Source organism: Meleagris gallopavo, chromosome 9, assembly GCF_905368555.1.
Source record: "Meleagris gallopavo chromosome 9, MGAL_WU_HG_1.1, whole genome shotgun sequence".
In the NCBI taxonomy this organism is placed as follows: domain Eukaryota; kingdom Metazoa; phylum Chordata; class Aves; order Galliformes; family Phasianidae; genus Meleagris; species Meleagris gallopavo.
The window spans coordinates 17,308,402-17,325,336 of NC_139412.1; the positions used below are offsets into that span (position 1 = coordinate 17,308,402).

Here is a 16,935-nt window from a genome sequence, read left to right on the forward strand (position 1 = left end):
CCACCGCTGTAGTAGCTGAACTGCTGAATGAAATATTTACAACTATTCACACAATCAAATTCATTTTCCTTAGGAAATAACTGATTAGGTATCTCACATCTGTTCCTGACAATGATTTCAGCCTGTGCCTATCCATTTCTAGTCCTGACACAAATGCTAATGTTTTAGAAACAGCCATCCTTAATGGAAGGGTGATGACAAGCTATCCGACATTGGTGGCTAAGGCTGTGTGGGGACGGCCTGCAGCGCCAGGTAAGGATGACAGCACCAGCCCACAGTTCTCTCTAACCTTGTGACCTAGGGCTTCGGGAGCCTGTCAGGAGATAGAAGCCGGAGCAGACCTTGATGTGGAATTATCTTGGGAATTATCTCCCTATAGCTGTCATAAGTTTTTAATATCTCGCACCTGTTTGCTTCCTCTATGCAGAAGAGCAATCCTGCTCTGTCAGACTCTGGCACTGCACGTCCTCCTTCCAGCAACAGTTCCTTATCAGTGCCCTCTTCTGATTGAAGATACTGCAAGTGTTGCAAGGCTAGGAGGAAAATCAGCTGCGAGTAAAGTTGACTCAAATGATTCCTTAATAAAACATGACATTTGTGTCAGAAAAGGCACCAAATTAAATGCTGCTGTTCTGTTCACTTCTGCTGTTCTATGAGCAGACTCTCAAAGCCATGGCACTGTTTGAAACACAGGAAGAAAACTGATGCTTGGTTATTCTGATTTAATTAATCCAGCAATCCTCTTTTCTACAGTAAGTCCATCTCAAACACTTAAAAAATGAAGAAAAAGAAAGTATTTATTGGAGTGCCTCTAAACTCCATGCTCATCACTATTGCAAAGACCTTCTCAAGTCAACTGCAGAGCTCCTCAGTGCCATGCCGAAGATGCCAAAGACAAAACACAATTGGTATTACTGCTCCCGCTGGTGCTGTGCAGTGGTTGTGCTAGCAGTCAGATGATAGCAACAAGGTCAGAAGAAAACTTTCAGCAACACCAATAATTGCTACGGATTTTACTGCACAGTCAAGGAAGCAAATAAAAATAACGGAAGGAAATTTGCCTGCATTTGCTTGCAAAGGACCTTGAGGAGCTGTAGGTCAAACAGAAACAAAGTCTATGTATCTGTCCGAGCAGTAAACTCCAGAACAGTTAGAAATGGCTCATAAAAAGTACATTTCAAACACAATCTAAAGAAGATTAGACTGACAATTTATTTCTCCTAGGACTTCAAGACACTACAAACAAGCACTATGCCTTCTACATCAAGCAGTTCATCATCCAATTTATTCACTGATACATCTTCTCATTTGAACAACACAAACTGGAGTATATTGGAAAATCCCAGAACAGTCTCTCAGTACAGCAGCTTTTGAAATAACATTATTTATATTTATAAAATTTTACTCCCTGTGCAATCGAATTCACATCGTTCACACGATTGTTAACAACTTTTAAAATGCAGGATCACTTATTAATATTTATATGCTTTCCTTCAAAAATAAAAATAAAAACAAAAACATAGAAGTTGTCATCCTCTTTTGAGTTAGTATTTGAGAGAAAACAGAGATTCTCCTCTTGTCACAACAGCCTACTATCAACTATCAAATCAGCCAAAGACTTGAGATCTTAACTGCTCTACTAACTGCAGATCCAGCTAGGAATACACTCAAGAAATTCAGCTCTGTATTCTAAACTGTGCTCTGGGCAAGACAGAGTTCTGATCTAGTCTCATTTCTTCTTTCCAAATGGTTCAGTGCCAATTTTAGTCCACTGCACTTCATTTTCTCCCGTTTTTGGCATGGGATCTTTGCCCTGTATGGACAGTACACCAGGACTGTTGCAGTTACATCTGCTTTCCTATTCGACCCTCTTCTGGGATACTCTCCTTCCAAACTGAATAATTTCCAGAAAATAGAAAACCAGAACTGCACACAGTCTCCTTAAATAACAGAATTTTCAGCAAGGGTTCCTGAGTCGTGCAAACTTTCCTGAGTCATGGACTTCTGCTCCATCCCCAGTGAGACACAGCAGAAGAACCAAGTCCCAGGCGATGAGGATGCCCCAGCTAAGAAAGGCAACAAGCTTTGTGCAGGCAGAATGAGAAGGACTGGCCTCAAGGCCCAACACATATCCCCTCTATACTGCACAGCTCCGTATCACTGCTGCCATGCAGGAGGCCAACCCCTGAGCTTCTGATAGAAAGAAAATAAAGTAGCTCATTTTTTCTGCGTTGACTCACTGTCTCCAGCAAATGACGAGACTCAGCTCCCTGCAATAAGCAAGATTAAATAGAAAACGTAGGTGTTAAGATTAGCACAAAGTGTTCGTTTTGTTAAAACTTCCTACTGTGTCCCTTCCATCGGAGGCCTGCCCCAAATGAAGCCATTCCAGTTGTCCTGAGTGAAAAGCAAACCACTGGTACTCCTCTTTGACATGCTCAGAGTAGCGGAGCTGACCAAAGACCCATCTTTTTGCCACACATGACTCACTTAATTAACACATCACTTAATAAAATGTGATTAGATACAACTTGATCAGAGTATTTCTAATTTACTGTAAATCATGGATGCACACGTTGCACTTGGAGACGGGACAAACAGGTTTACAGCCAAACTTCCTCAGCGTGGCTGTCACCTCCCCAGCTATTACTGCCTCTCTAATTGCTGGTTGCTGCAACAAGCCAACACTGGGCCAAACTCACAGCATCCTCCTCAATCCGTAACGACGTACGTTGGGATTGGCACTTACTGCTCAGACAGAAATGTGAGCTCAGCCCTTGCCTCCGTGGGGCCAGTCAGCTCAGCCCTTTCAGATACAGCCTCTGCCTGTGCTTAAAAGCCTTCTTAGAGTGCTGCTGTGTGTATGCAAAACAATTAATGGCAAGGGAGCTGTTATCAGCTCATCTATTGCTTATTTATTTCTCAAGAAAATGGCTTACCCAGCATGGTGCCTATGGTCAAAACTTTATGGTCCTGAAGCAACATGCCATGCTGAGCTGTGAGATAGTCAGATTCTGGGCTGAGCCCAGAAGAGAACAAACAAACCTTACTAATTTCTTCTACGCATGTGTGTACGCGTGTGTTTGTGGGTTGAACGGATGAAGCAAGAGAGGAGATTAGCATTTTTATGGATATGATTCCTGCCATTGCTACACACTTGAAAATCTTGCTTAGGCTTGGGCAGTTTGTAAACAAGAATAAATACACCTACAAATATCTCTGCATTTAGCTATTAGTCAATCAGTTAATCGACCTATGCCTGGCACCCAACAAAGCACCTCACACTGACTTATACATCACTTACAGGGCAGAGGGAACAATAATGGTGGGGAAAGAGAAGTCTGGCCTAAGTGCCTGTTGAGTTGTCGCACTGCTGTGGGGACAAGAGGGGCCTGCCTAAATCCTAGCCCAGAGCCAGACTGAGGGCAGTGTGGATGGCAGCTGCTGACACCAACACTGTAGACCAAGCACAGGGTGCTCAGGACCATGGGTGTCCCCTGCCTCTGTCAGGTGGCACAGCTGCCTCTGGCCCACCTGCTGTGCAGCAGGTAGCTGTTGGCCAAAGCCAGCTCCTGCATGGCCGCCAAGCATCCCATCAGTACACGCCACCCCAGGTCCTACCTGCCTCCTTCCCAAGGAAAGGTGTGTTTTGCAGTGCTTTCTGGGAAAGTGTTACCATGGTTTTGGCTAAGATAGAGTTAATGTTCTTCACAGAGGTTTGTATGATGCAGTGCTTTGCATTTCTGATGAAAGTAGGGGTGATAACACACCGATGTTTCAGTTGTCACAGAGCAGTGCTTACACAGAGCCAAGGACACCCAGCTCCGTGTGCTGCCCTGCCAGCGAGGGGCTGGGAGGGAACAGAACCAGGACAGCTGACTCAGAACAGCCAAAGGGGTGTCACACACCATACAGCATCATGCTGGGGCACAGGGGGAGGAAGGGGGGACATCCATAGCAATGGTGTTGGTCTTCCCAATAAACCATTATGCACGATGGGTCCTGCTTTCCTGGAAGTGACTGAACATCTGCCTGCCCACGGAAGTGTGAATGAGCCCCCTGTTTCGCTTTGCTTGCATGCGTGGCTTTTGCTTTACCTAGGGAACTGTCTTTACCTCAACCCACGAGCTCTCACACCTTTACCTTCCCTATTCTCTGCCCATCCCACCTGGGAAGAGGGCATGCATGGTTGTGTGGTGCTGAGCTGCTGCTCGGCTAAAGCACAGCCAGTGTTTGGGGAGCCTCTCAGTTACCATAGCGCTGCGCTACAGCAATGTCGGCAAATTAATCAATTATACAATCGTGTTTGCTAAGAATACAAGGCACAGTCAGATGATCCAACGCATTTCAGCAGCTCCGTGCAGTTGTGTTAGCACACTTCCTCATCTGCAATCTCTGTGTTATCCTCATCTGCACTGTCATTTTTCCATATTTCAATTTCTCTTAACAGGCAGCTTATCAGGTATGGGATCTCTGCTCCAGGCTAAGTCAAGCTGTTTTCCTTCTTGCTTTCCTGCTTGCTTTCTTTTTTGTCTTTTAGTCTTCCCTTTCCTTCTCTTTTTCTTGTAATATGAAAACGTAATAAAATGCAAATTCTTACACATCGACTTTCCTATAACAGAACTGTCCCGTTAAAAATACTAATTCATCCCTAATGGCCCACAACTTCCTATTTTTTTTTTTGCACAATTTACAGCATTTTGTTCCGATTAGCATGAGGGCAGAGCTCACTGTAAATCCAGCTTTGCCACAAATTTTAGGTAGCAAGGGAGAAGTTCATCAAGATCAGCTCTCTAGCCTCAGGAGTCAGAGCTGGTAGGGCTGACTTGACAGCGTCTCCTCAGCCTTCAGCCAGGAGCCCCAGAACACATCCTACAACAAAGTTACACCCCATGAGGAAGTTCACCCCACCTCCCAAGAACACAGCAGAAGCCAAGGTCAGTGCAGCACTACTAACAAAACCAGGTCCATTCTCCTTGCAACCTTACATTAAAAATATAAACATAGCGGAGACCAAAGGACTAACTCTGCAAACTTAATTTCCTATTTCCAGGAACTCTCTCTCTCCAATTTAACTGTGTAATCTCCTTCGTAAGATTATCAAGATCTATCTCAAAACCACCCTAATTGAAAGACCATTACACAACTTCAATTCTTATGTGGTTGGAAGCTTTCTTCTAATTTCCCATTCAAATTTACTCACAACCAACTTACAGAATTTCATCTTGTGTGGTTGCTAACTTTTGACTTACACAGGTTTTCCTCCTTCTTGCTATTGAGTCCCAGCTGTGCGTAAAAAGACTTATTGTAAACCGTCCCCTCATTTGTTCAATTGGCCGGAGCTAAACAAATTAAGCTGTTTACTCTCAAGTCATACAGTAGAGAGCTCGTTTGTGTGACCACACCTCTAGCCCTCCTACTGTTCTAATTTAACATTTTCTTGCCCTGGGTCTCCAGAGTTAAGCAAGATCCCATTGGGCTCCTCCATGGATAGCAGAAAGCTCTCGCACAGGGATAAAACCACACTTCCTGGAATCTGCCCCATTACTCCCCTCAGACGCCCACAAATGGCACTGGTGTCCCCGACAGCAGTGTCCCACCACCTGCTCAAGGCAGCCCTGGCCAGCCAGTGCCACGTGTCTCTCCATCCTGCTCCCGTCACGGTGAGCTCTGCTTCACACTGGAAATTCTTGTTGGTCTATACATGCAAAACTGGACACTGCTTTGCACCCAGCGCTATTAAATGTCATGTCATTTCTATCACTCCAATCAACAAAGTCATCTAAATTCCTTTCATATGACAGCCTGCTGCTGTTCCATATGGACCCCATCTTCCCAAGCTCCCCATGCTCCCCCACGCTGCAGGGCCCAAAGCAGCAGCACTGTGTGCTCACTCTCCCAGTGCCTCCCAGGCTCTGTGAGCACCACTCCCCATCCATACAGCTTTATTTGGATATAGCTGCCCTACCTTCTGCTTGGCCATCTCCACCACTCAGCTCCTGCACTGAGCCACCACTTTCATTTTATGCAACCATGTCCTGTGGGGCATGGAATCAAGTGCTTGGCTCTACATAAATCACATTCCTGCATTACCCCACCTAAGAAATCTGTTATATAAGAAAGATGTTAGATTAGTCTGCCACAATTCATCTTTGATAAAATCTCACTGCAATTTATTCTTCCTCATTATTTCCATGTCTAATTATTCTTTCCTACAAAATATGTCATGAGACACCATGTACTACTGCACTCAGGCCAGCATGCCTAGAGTTCCCTGCATCACTTTTCTATTTTTTAGCTGAATTGGGATTGTGTGTACAGGATGCAAACACTTCCCTTCTCTGCAGCTGAGGAGCCCCAGGACAGCCTTGCTGTAAGCCTGGTGCACTACTTTTAGTTTCCCAAAACCAAGATCACTGGGACTCCTTCCTTTGTCTCACCAAGACGTTTCAGTTTTCTTAGTTTGGTTTGGTTTGATTTGTGATGTTATTTTTTGTCACATTTTTTGTTTTAACTTTGCTACAAATAGCTGCTGGTCTCCTACAGCTTTATTGAACACCACACTCTGCTCCAGATCCTACAGAAGGCCCCGCTTTCATGCACAGGTTGTGTCATTATATACAGACACAAGTTCTCCTTTCAGTTTGGGCATGGTTTATTTCAGTTCTGCCTAAGCTGACAAAAGACAGGTTTTGGTTAAACCAAAATAAGTTCATTTACACCAAAATAAGAACTTCGCCCATGCGCAAGGTCACATCGGGTTAATCAAATCACTTTAAAAATGGGCTTAAGGTCAACTGGTGTAATCTCTCTGTGTAAGCAAGGCCAAAGCCAATAATGGAACATGAAGTAGGTTGAGTTCTCTCATTAATTGCACGTGCCCCTGGGTTCTGACCAAACCCGAGGGCTCTGAGCGGCAGGGCTTGCTGCAGACACAGCTGGCACCTGGCTTTGCCACCACCTGGGGCTCACTGCAGCACTGCAGGGCTTGGGGGCCTTGGTGACAAAGCTTTGTCGGCTGGCTCGGCACAAGGCCACGGGCTGCACACGAACAGAAACAGCAGAGAAACAAGGAAACAGGAGGTGTGTACGGAAAACAGAGTTGGATCACTGTAATAATACCAGCAGCACTGTTCCACACGATTTGCATTTTACTACTTTGGTTAAAGATGGTATTCCCTAGGAGTCCCTAACTACCCCAGCACAAGCCTGGATTCAGCATTCTGGTACAGGCGCACAGCTCACTCCTCCAGTTCAGAAGGAGCAAGCTATGTCAGCGTTAAACCCTTTGTATCATTCTTGGGCAGTTGCATAATTCAGGCCAAAACAATGCAACTTGTGTGCATAGACAAGCCCTGCTTCCAAACTGTGGACATGGCACCATTTTCTGACATTACTGATGAGCAGAAGTTGGAAATGATACCGCTATCTCTGAAATCTAATGTTGCTTCCAACATGATGCGACTTTAATTAAGACCTGCCCATTTGCTACTTTCAATGCTTAACCTTGAGCTGCTTTTGAGTACTCGACAAGTGAAATAATTTGAGATATAAATGGAGTGGCGAAGAAACAGGAACCATTGCAGGACTTTCTGCCAAACGTCACGGAAGTTTGTAGTTTAGCAAAAAAACATTCAAACCAATCCTACTTTTTCTCTAGATCAAATCATTCTAAGCCATTGCTCTGAACGAGCAGAAGAACAGAAATAACCGCTCTTACAGCCATTTACTTTTTCTTATAACATCATCCAGAAAAACTTTCAAGACTCAGCAGTGAACACAAGGTCAGCCCAAAAGGTACCGATGCCTTCCACTCACACAGCCTCCCCGCCTGGCTTCCCCACAAACCTCCCCTCTGTGCCATGGGCCAGCACTTGGGCAGCCCTGCAGCCTCGCCACGTTCTCAGCGCTCAGGATGCTCTGCTCCTCCGCACCACATCACCAACACGCTGATCTGCTCCGATCAGTGCACGACAGGAGAATTCACTTCTTGGTTTTGGAATGTATTTTCCAGAAAACCAGAAACCTAAATGCATTTTTTTTCCGAGCGGATAACTACAGCAAGGAGCTGCAGTCCAGGAAGTGCATAAAAATCGAACAGATTCTCCAACAACATGGTACATGGTGTTGCACTACACTGAGAGCAAGAGGTTCACACTGCATCCTCATGAAACGGCACTCGTAGGACCGACCTGTGAAGACCGCGCAAGCCACAAACGCTGCTCCTTTAAGGCAAGTTCGCGTATCCGCATGTTGAGGATGGGTGAGCAGCGATCCAGCAAATTAAGGACGTAGGGGAGCCTTCGTTCTGCTAAAAGCAAAGCGGCTCCTCGCACACCGAACACCGCACGCCGTGAGCTCCGGCAGCCCCTGCAGGGCACAGCTCTGCCCGCGGGGCACCTGAGCGCCTCTGGCCGCGGCCGCTGCATCCTCGCGGGCTCAGCCCCGCCGCAGAGGCACCCGGCGGAGGGTTCGGTGCCGGCCGGCTGTTCTCCACCGCGCATCCTGAGCGGGACGGACCGGCTCCGCTCCCAGCCCAGCGCCGGCCGCCTGTGGAGTTACCTCTCGCAAACCCAATTCGTGGGCGAACTGCACGAGGAGCTCTCAAATTCCCCCGAATTTCTGCTTCTCGCGGAAACATTCTGTAAAACCCAGCGCTCCCACGGCCCCCGTGAGAAGAGTAAGTTTTCAGCCTGGCTTTTACGTTCTACGGTTAGGCGCGAGATTCAGTTCGGACCCGTTCTTCACCGTATTTTCAGAAAAACGCGTTCCCAAACCGATCGAAATTCACGGCAGAGCGAGGAAACTCCGATGGAGCCCACGGCAGCCTGCAGCGAACGGACTCCCGCCGGCAGGACGGCGCAGCCCGCATCTCCACCGGCTCCCCGCACCCCCGCCCGCCCCGCTGCAGCCCCAGCCCCGCGCCGCTTTTTGGGAACGCGACACGACTTCGGCGTTAAGTTGCCGCTGGAAATCTCCCATCTCCCCGAAACTTCGCCGGGACCGCCGGAGGGTGTCGGACGAGGGCAGGGCCGAGCGGGGCTCCCCCACAGGGGCACGGGGACCCTCCGCCCTCGCCGACGCTCGGCGGTCCCGCAGGGTACGTACCGTCCGGGAGGAGGATGCGCGTTCCGGAGCCGCTCTCAGTGCCATGCCCGGCCCCGGCGCGTCGCCCCCGCTGCGTCGGGGGTCACCGCCCGGCCCGGGGCGCCGCTGCCCGCGGGACGCACGGCATGGGGCGGGCGGGGGGCGGCGGGGCGCGGGGCGGTGCGAGCTGCCGGCGCGCTGCGGCGGGACTCGGGGGAGAGGCCGGTGGCGGCGGCCGGTTGTGTAACGCGGCGGGCAGAGCCCGGCCTCCCGGCACTGCACAGGCGCGCTCCTCCTCCCGCCCCGCTGCCACCGGCGGCCGCCCGCACCGCCACCCGCGGAGCGCGGCTCCGCCCCGCGCTCACGGGACGGGACGGGACGGGGCAGCGCACAGGAGGAGCGCGGCCCGCGTGGGGCCGGCAGAAAGTGGGTCGGTGCCGCCCGGTGGGGCTGAGGTACGGCGTGGCCGCCGCCCGGCACGCACCGCCCTCGGGGCCCACGGGAACGCACCGGAGCGCTCCGGCCGCCGAGCCCCGCCGGGCACCGCAGCGCTCCGCCTTCTCCAGCCGGCTTTCGGCACCGAGTCCGTGCCCCAAACAAGCTGCCCTTTGACGTGATTAGTCATTCCGCACCATGAGTCACTGATTTAACATTTGCCGCTTCCTTCCTCATAGGACTGCTTTTTTCCTTCCCTTTCTCCGCCGTGAATCTCTCCCCTCCTTCCAGGACCGGGCGCGGCTCGCGGCCCCGTCCCACTCCCGCAGCATCCCGTGCGACGGCGGGGACAGCGGGCCGGGGCGCGGCGGCCGCTTCCCTCCCGTTCCTTCGAGTAACGCTAATGGACGGGACTTCAATGCCGCTTCTCTTTGCTCTGGAAGCACCTGAAGCGTTGGCCCGAAGGCTGAAGGCATCGCTAGGGTCCCAGAGCTACGCCCCACCCGCTGCGGGCATCTGCATCGTATAAGCCCCTTCCAAGGCAGCACACTCACACCAACAGATCGGCTCTGTTGCTACCTTTCAGCCGCGTCGCTGCGGGCTGCAGACCCGGGCATTGCTGCCTGCTGTGCTGCCCACAACGGTACTCGATTCCCAGCTCAGGGCTCCCGCTCTGCGTTGCCCCATCCCCCTGGCACAGCTCTGGGGGAAGAACGGAACCCAAAGGAGGCTCTGGACAATGGATTTTGCTACAGGAAACCTAATGCCACCACAGAAAGGGAAGTGATGTTACAGCGATAACCCCGAGGAGCATCCGCTGTTATTGATGAGGGCAAAGGAGTGGGTAGCTCTGCATTCAGTTATTATTTCTGCTCTCTCACAAGAGAGGAAGCATGGTGTGGCTATGTGAACTGCTGCACGTGGCAAAGCTTGTTTTCCCACTGAGAACTGATGTTTTGTGGGACCACAACCTGGTCCCATGAAAGAAGGCAACCTTTCTCCGGTCCACATAGCAAAACTCCTTCCCACCTTCTCTCAGGCAAGGTGCAAGTAGCTGCCAAATGTGGCATTCCTCTGCTTATCTCTTGAGCTGGGATGTGGCTCTGCAGGGCATCCCGGCTAAGTGAGCGGCAGTCACTGGGAGGATGCTGTTTCCTGCACAGAGGGTCATGTGGGGAACTGGTTCCATCCCAGGGAGAGCACCGCATGCTCTGCAGGTGTGATGCTTAAAGCTGAGCCCCCGCAGAGGGATGCTGTGGGCTACGCAGCCCCACAGGGCTGGGTTCCCTGCAGGCACTGCACACATGGTGACAGCTCTGGATCCAGCTGCAGGGTGCGTGCCGGTTCCCCCCTCAGAGCAGGGTCAAACCCAGACAGCCCATCCTGTGAGCCCGGTGAGCTCAGCACACACCAACACTGCTACGATGCAGCAAAACCCTGTGGGATGTCATGGCATGGATTAATCACAGTCATGTGATGGTTTGACCAGAGGTCGTGTTGTATTTGAAGCGCTTGAATCCAGACCCCTGGCAGGTAGAGCCACAGCAGGGAGCAGGCTGAACGAGCGTGGGGCTGCCCTCCCTGTGGCAAAGCTGGAAGAGTTTCCACGTGGATGGCTTTAATTACCTCATTCCAAAGAATCTCTCCGCTAACATCCCTCCAGAAGTTAAACAGGAGCGGTGAGGCAGACGTTGGCACAACAGAACCCGTGCTCTGCTCGGCACACCGCAGCAGTGGGCAGCTGTGGCTGTTCTCTGCAATGGGTGCCAAACCCTTGGAGTGGTTGCTATTATTTTTTGACAGTGCTGCGTTGCAAGGACGTGTCAGCAGCTATAAAGCCAAAGGGTGACTGAGTTTTGCCATAAAATAAGAACAGCAAAGAAAATATATGTTTACAGGTAGGTGTTTACAGCCTGTCCTTGTGGGACGTACCCAGCACTTGGAGGAACCTTACACAGTGCCAAGACCCAAACCAGCACCCAACCCTATCTCACTGCAAAGCATGCCTGTAATTTCATCGTGATGCTCTGTTTTTTCATGCAGCAGCCACTGGGAGGCTTGGAATAAGCCTGGGGGAGAATAGAGGCATCAAAGCGGAAGCAGCACCCTTGCTTGGATCCACAGGGGCTGGGGCAGTGCAGTATATGCTGGGGCCTGGGATGTGGCTCAGGTGCTGCGCTCTGAGACTGGCAGGACATGGAGAGTATCATGCTGGCACTGCTGCACAGTGCTGGTACCTCGATAGTGTGCCGAGTAAGGAATTTATGCTCCTTCTTCTTTAGTTGTCCTTCATTAGTTTGAGCTGTGCCTGAGAAACAGAGCTATTGTTGCAACCCTGTGTTCCAATGTACACACTTATTTTTTATATTTATATCACCGAGGAGACTCGCCATCTTTTATGATGCTGACGGTGCGTGCAGAGGAGTGAAAAGGCACTTCCCTCACAGCCTGGCAGTGTTCTGGTGCCTTTGTCACATCTTCAGATCTCTGCTTTCCAAGATCTCTACGGGTCCTTGATCCCGGAACCGGGGCTTAGGTTAATGCATGGGGACCTATATGAAGGGATGGGCTGATTTGAACACACACTTCATTTTTTTTCAGGATCAAGAGCTGTAGGTGTGTGCTTAACACCGCTGAAGTCACTTTGATCTTCTCCGAGGACAGAATTTTCTGCAGATTAAGTTCTCGGCTCCAAACGATGGTATTGGTTATTTAGCAAAATCAAAGTTGGGAGATGATTAAATAATTAGTGGGTTGGATTTAAAGAATATAGCTAAAGTTTCTGGGATATTTTAGTCACATTTACTGTAATATATCAGAATATATCGAGCCTGTCGATGTGCAGCCCTGTGCTGCCCCACAAGTATTAGTGTGCTTCTCCCTCTGTAGATGCATCTGTTCTCGGGGCCTACGCAGCTTTGCCTTCATTTTTCCCCCTTCAAAAAGACTAAAATTAAACCTCAGGTTTGCACCACAGTCATATGAAAAGATGGGTAAAATCCCACTCTCATTTAGGCACAGAAAAGGGAATGGAAACTCCATTAGAGGCAGAGAAAAAAAACCAACCACATTCATTCTAGTGTGAACGGGATTCCCCTCTGGTGTCCAACCTGGCAGGAGCCGCTTGCTGTCCACCGAGCACCTGAGTGCTGCTTTGAAGCTTTATGCAACCTCTTAAAAGGACTGGGAATACAAACGAGTTAATCACCATTAGGACAGAATGCCACCTAAGCTTTAGGGGAACAACCGTCTTCATTTTTGTCATCCAGCACCTTCTTCTGTAGAATCTAGTTTTGGGTGGTTCTTGTGGAAGCAAGAGTGATATCCAGCTCCTCTGCAACCATGTAGAGTGTGTTTGTACTCATTTGGAAACCTGAGAGGCACCGAAGTCAGAGATCGGGTCAGAAAAAGGAATAGAAGAATATTTTAATGAAGCCGATGATACTTTGAACAATTACTATTATTTTTATAAAGAAAAAACTGATAGTGCCTGTTGCAAATAAGAATCCTCGTGATCTGCTATTCTGCCTGAGTGAAAGAAGTGTGGAAAGAGCCTTGCAAAAGCAAGAGCAGGGCCACCCCCTTCTCTCCTTATTGTTCTATGAGCATCCACAGAGTCTGGAGCTCCTCCAGCTGTATCTTACTTGGATCCTATAGGATAACACTCCTATGTGTTAATTTGCTTTATCCCGGGTTTGTATCTTCTGGAAGCTGCACCGAAGACAAATTCAGGCTGCTGCATTTAAATATGGGCTAAGTGGGCACAGGCAATAATCACCTCTGATTAGTATAATCAGCTGCTGAGGGGCCTGAATATAGACATAGAATGAAAACTCAATAACAATTTTGTTAGAGGGACAAACTCCCCTGGATTCTGCAGTGCAAACACAAGTGTGCAGAAGGAGCACCGAGTGATGCAGCGGCCAGAGCATCACCCGTGGCTGAAAACACAGAGGCACAGCTCTCCAAACACTTCCTGTAATGGTATTTTAGGACACACGCAGGAAAGAAAAAAGTGTGTGTCCCTGATCCCAAGTCAACCTGGTCCTTGGGTGCATCCCACTGTCTTCCTTCTGTCCTTTTACTGATTTAGTTGTTTTTACATGCACAGAGACCCTCTAAATAAATTCATGAATGCATAAAGTAAATGATCAAATCTTCCCCAGAGATCTGATCCTGGGAGTGAACAGACAGAAAGCACCAGGCACTGCTGCTGCTGTGCTCACACCTGCCCAAAAGCAAGTTAAAATGCAAGCCTGGGAGACTTTGTCACAGAGCTTTACCACTAAACAATATTGAAATGTGTCAAGAATTAGACAGAACTGCGTGGGATGCACTCTCTACTCACAGAAATGTGCGTTTTTCTGGGCACAGAGGAGGTGCTGAGCACCATCAATGAATTGACTGTAACGCCAGAGGCGAATATTATGTGACGGATTTCATTTACCAGCAGGGTGGCAAAACCTCAGTCCAAAGAAGTGCAAACAACACCCGCCGACCTGCTGAAATCGGCCGGTGCCATGCAGCTGCAGGTGGTCACACCTTGTGTTTCTACAGAAAGTGAATGTGCAGCAGTTTCCTTATCTAAGTAGGAATACCATCACCTTCGGTCAGGGATTGTGAGCGAGGGATAAAGAAGCAGCAGTCTGATGCAGCCTCTTGCCATGGAACTCGAGTCATTCTGCAGAGGCAAGACGTCTGGGAAACAGATTGGGTTTTTTTCCTTTGGACAGCTTGTCTCTCCTCTTGGCCCCAGTATGGTGCCCGTGTGGAACTGCCACCTCTCACCCAGACCCTGGGGCTGCACATCGCAGCCCACCTGGCTGGGCAACTCCGTGACACCTCCAGTCTGCCCACAGCAAAAGGGTTCAGACACATGGATTGTTTTGCACTAACCATCTGCCAGCAAGGTTTGGTGTTACTCATGAAGGCCATCCACCCTTGTGTACACAATTCTGCCTTCAGCACCGCACACACACAGCCTGGCTCTGCAGACCCATCCCAGAGCTTCTCCAAACATCATCACAAACCAATCTCTGGGAAATGGTTGCTTACAACAAATTTTTACTTCAACGGAAACGAAAAACCCTCTTGTTTTGGAGCACAATTAATGAAGAGTTGAGGCTGTGTTATGAAGCATCTTTTAGTTCCCCTCGTCTTTCATCCCCACCCTGCCCACATAATACCTCTGCCTACCTCTGAGACTGACGGCAGTGCTAGGTTGCAGAATAACAGTCCTTTCAACTGAGGAAAAACAAGAGAGAGACACTCAGACAATAGTTTTAAAAGCGCATTGTTTCCCGTAGAGCCTCAGTCCTTTCACTCCCAGAACTTGGGCTGACCTGCATTAGGCAGTGCTTGCACAGAGCCCTATAAAAACGGCCTCTCTGCGGGTTTGCTGCCCCGTCATCATCTCCTCAGGCCCATGGAGGCGGCACGCAGCAGTGCGTGCGTGGCACAGAGCGTGTCACTGGCACAGCAACCGGGGGGTGAATCATAACGAAACTATGAGGAGGAAACATGTCACAAAGGAAAGCTCGCTTTTCAGTGGAGTGCTTCATCTACAGAAGGGTGCTCAAGTTAAGGATGCCGATGAGAGAATTAACTTGTGCCCTGGTCACTTCATGCAGCGTTTTATGCAGTTATTTACCCACTCTGTTGCTATGGGAAATGTGAATACTTGCCATGACAACTGCAGCAGATCGTGGCACACAACCCACTTCAGCGCTGTGTCTTCGTAAGGAAATGCTCCCATTCATACGTCCTACAAATTCTGTGTCCTTGACAGCAGCTCAGCGTGGGGTTTTTAGGCGCAGCCATTGCTTCTCTGTGTTTTACAGCGGGGTATTGCCTATGTCTAAAATTGGTTATTACCTGTTTCTTAGATAGCTCTTCAATATTAGACCTCAAAGCACTTTGCAAATGTAATCCTTAAAAGAAAAGAAAACAAGCAAACAACAACAACAAAACCCTCTGGTTAATTTACAGATAAGAAAATCAGGCAAGAAGTTTACATTTGCCCCCACAGCACAGCAGGATTGGGACTGGTGTTTGCAGCCATGTCACTTAGACAAACACCAGGAGAACAGGAGAATGCCTTATTTTATTTATTTATCAGAAATGAGCTGTGTTTGTGTCTGAAAATACTATGGGCAGCACTGCGCCTGGCCAGCACCCCCCAGGATTCAAGTGGTTTCTGGAGGGGAAGAAATAACGCATCGAACTGTTGTCAAGAACTGTGGGTAACCTGGAACACAAGTAATGTGTTGAAATGAAATATATGGCTGAGCAAACCATTAGCGAGCCAATCTGTAATCATTCTGGCTATTTACTTCCTAACCTTTCCAAACATGTTCAAAAGTGCTTAACAAGTGACATCTCTTCTTTATCACAAGGCTTAGCCTAGAGGGAAACTCTTTTAGTTGCCGACATTAACCATGTTGCTTTTGGCACTGGCTCTATTACTTTGCTTTAAAAAACAGCATTGACAACTTTTTTCCACTGTTTAATTTGTGCAGTCACGGTAATTAAATAAGAATCTCCAAATATTCCCTGACATATTGGAGATTTATCATCATTGAAACACTCTTCTGCACATTTCCATAATTGCTGCTGCTCGGAACAAAATGGTTGCGCACTGAAAGGCTGACAATTTTCTCCTTTTTGTTAAGTTCCCATTTGTTTGCCCTCTTTGGCAGCGTTGTACAGCAGTTTCATTCCATAATTAAATTATTTTCCATTGACATACAGAGGCAATAGTTTACTTTCCAGTTTTTTTTTCCCTTTGTTTTGCATTGTTTCTAAAGATGTGCACTCCAATAAGTCCTGTAGGGTCCCAGTGTATCCTTTAACAGCATCTTACAAAACACTGTTCACGTGTCGCTCCGGCTGAGTAACAAATATAATATTTATTTTCATTTTTAACAACAAAAATAATACAACAAATAAAAATACACAGCCCTTAGGTGGAGCTGCGCTGAGAGCCTCAACTTTTCAACAAGTTTCCTCTAAAATAAGGGCCCACAGCCAGAGGGGCCCAACTCAGCCACCTCCTGCTTGCCTTGGGCAAAACCTGCTACTCATGTGGACATCATCTACTCCTGGCAGGGCTCACTGAGGGCAGAGAGCGGCAAGTGATCTCATAGCAAGGTGCCCTCCTCCTCCTCCTCCTCCCTCTGGAGGACACTGGAGATCCTTCGGTGCGCAGTCAGTGCTCAGCTGTGTGTTTCTATTTCAGGTCTGTGCTGCTGGAGCTGGCTGGGTGGCTGATCGGCTTACTGCTGCATCGCAGTATCAGGGCCTGAGCGAGGACAAGCTGGCCCTGACCCAGCCCAGGCAGGTGTGGGGTTGTGCTGGCGTGTGGGGGGAGAGAAGGAGCTGTGAGAACTGTTCTGCACAAGGAAACTTTGCTTT

The 16,935-nt window shown here is 48.9% G+C and overlaps 2 protein-coding genes across 8 annotated transcripts in view; one reads left to right on the forward strand and one right to left on the reverse strand.

The window, feature by feature from the left end:
• The window catches only part of PASD1 (PAS domain containing repressor 1), a 47,045-nt gene extending 37,728 nt beyond the window's left edge, over positions 1–9,317 (reverse strand). For all 7 annotated transcript variants that reach the window (XR_014885021.1, XR_014885020.1, XR_014885019.1 and 4 more), the window contains exon 1: positions 9,109–9,317. The gene's annotated coding sequence lies outside the window, so the exon portion shown is untranslated. The remainder of the gene's footprint in view (positions 1–9,108) is intronic.
• LOC146543806 (uncharacterized) lies at positions 4,893–16,271 on the forward strand. Its single transcript, XM_085230960.1, has 3 exons — positions 4,893–4,937; positions 8,296–8,680; positions 8,760–16,271. Exons 1-3 carry the CDS (start codon positions 4,893–4,895, stop codon positions 9,332–9,334), a joined length of 1,005 nt encoding a protein of 334 aa, XP_085087086.1. The 3' UTR covers positions 9,335–16,271.
• Positions 16,272–16,935: the final 664 nt, after the last annotated feature.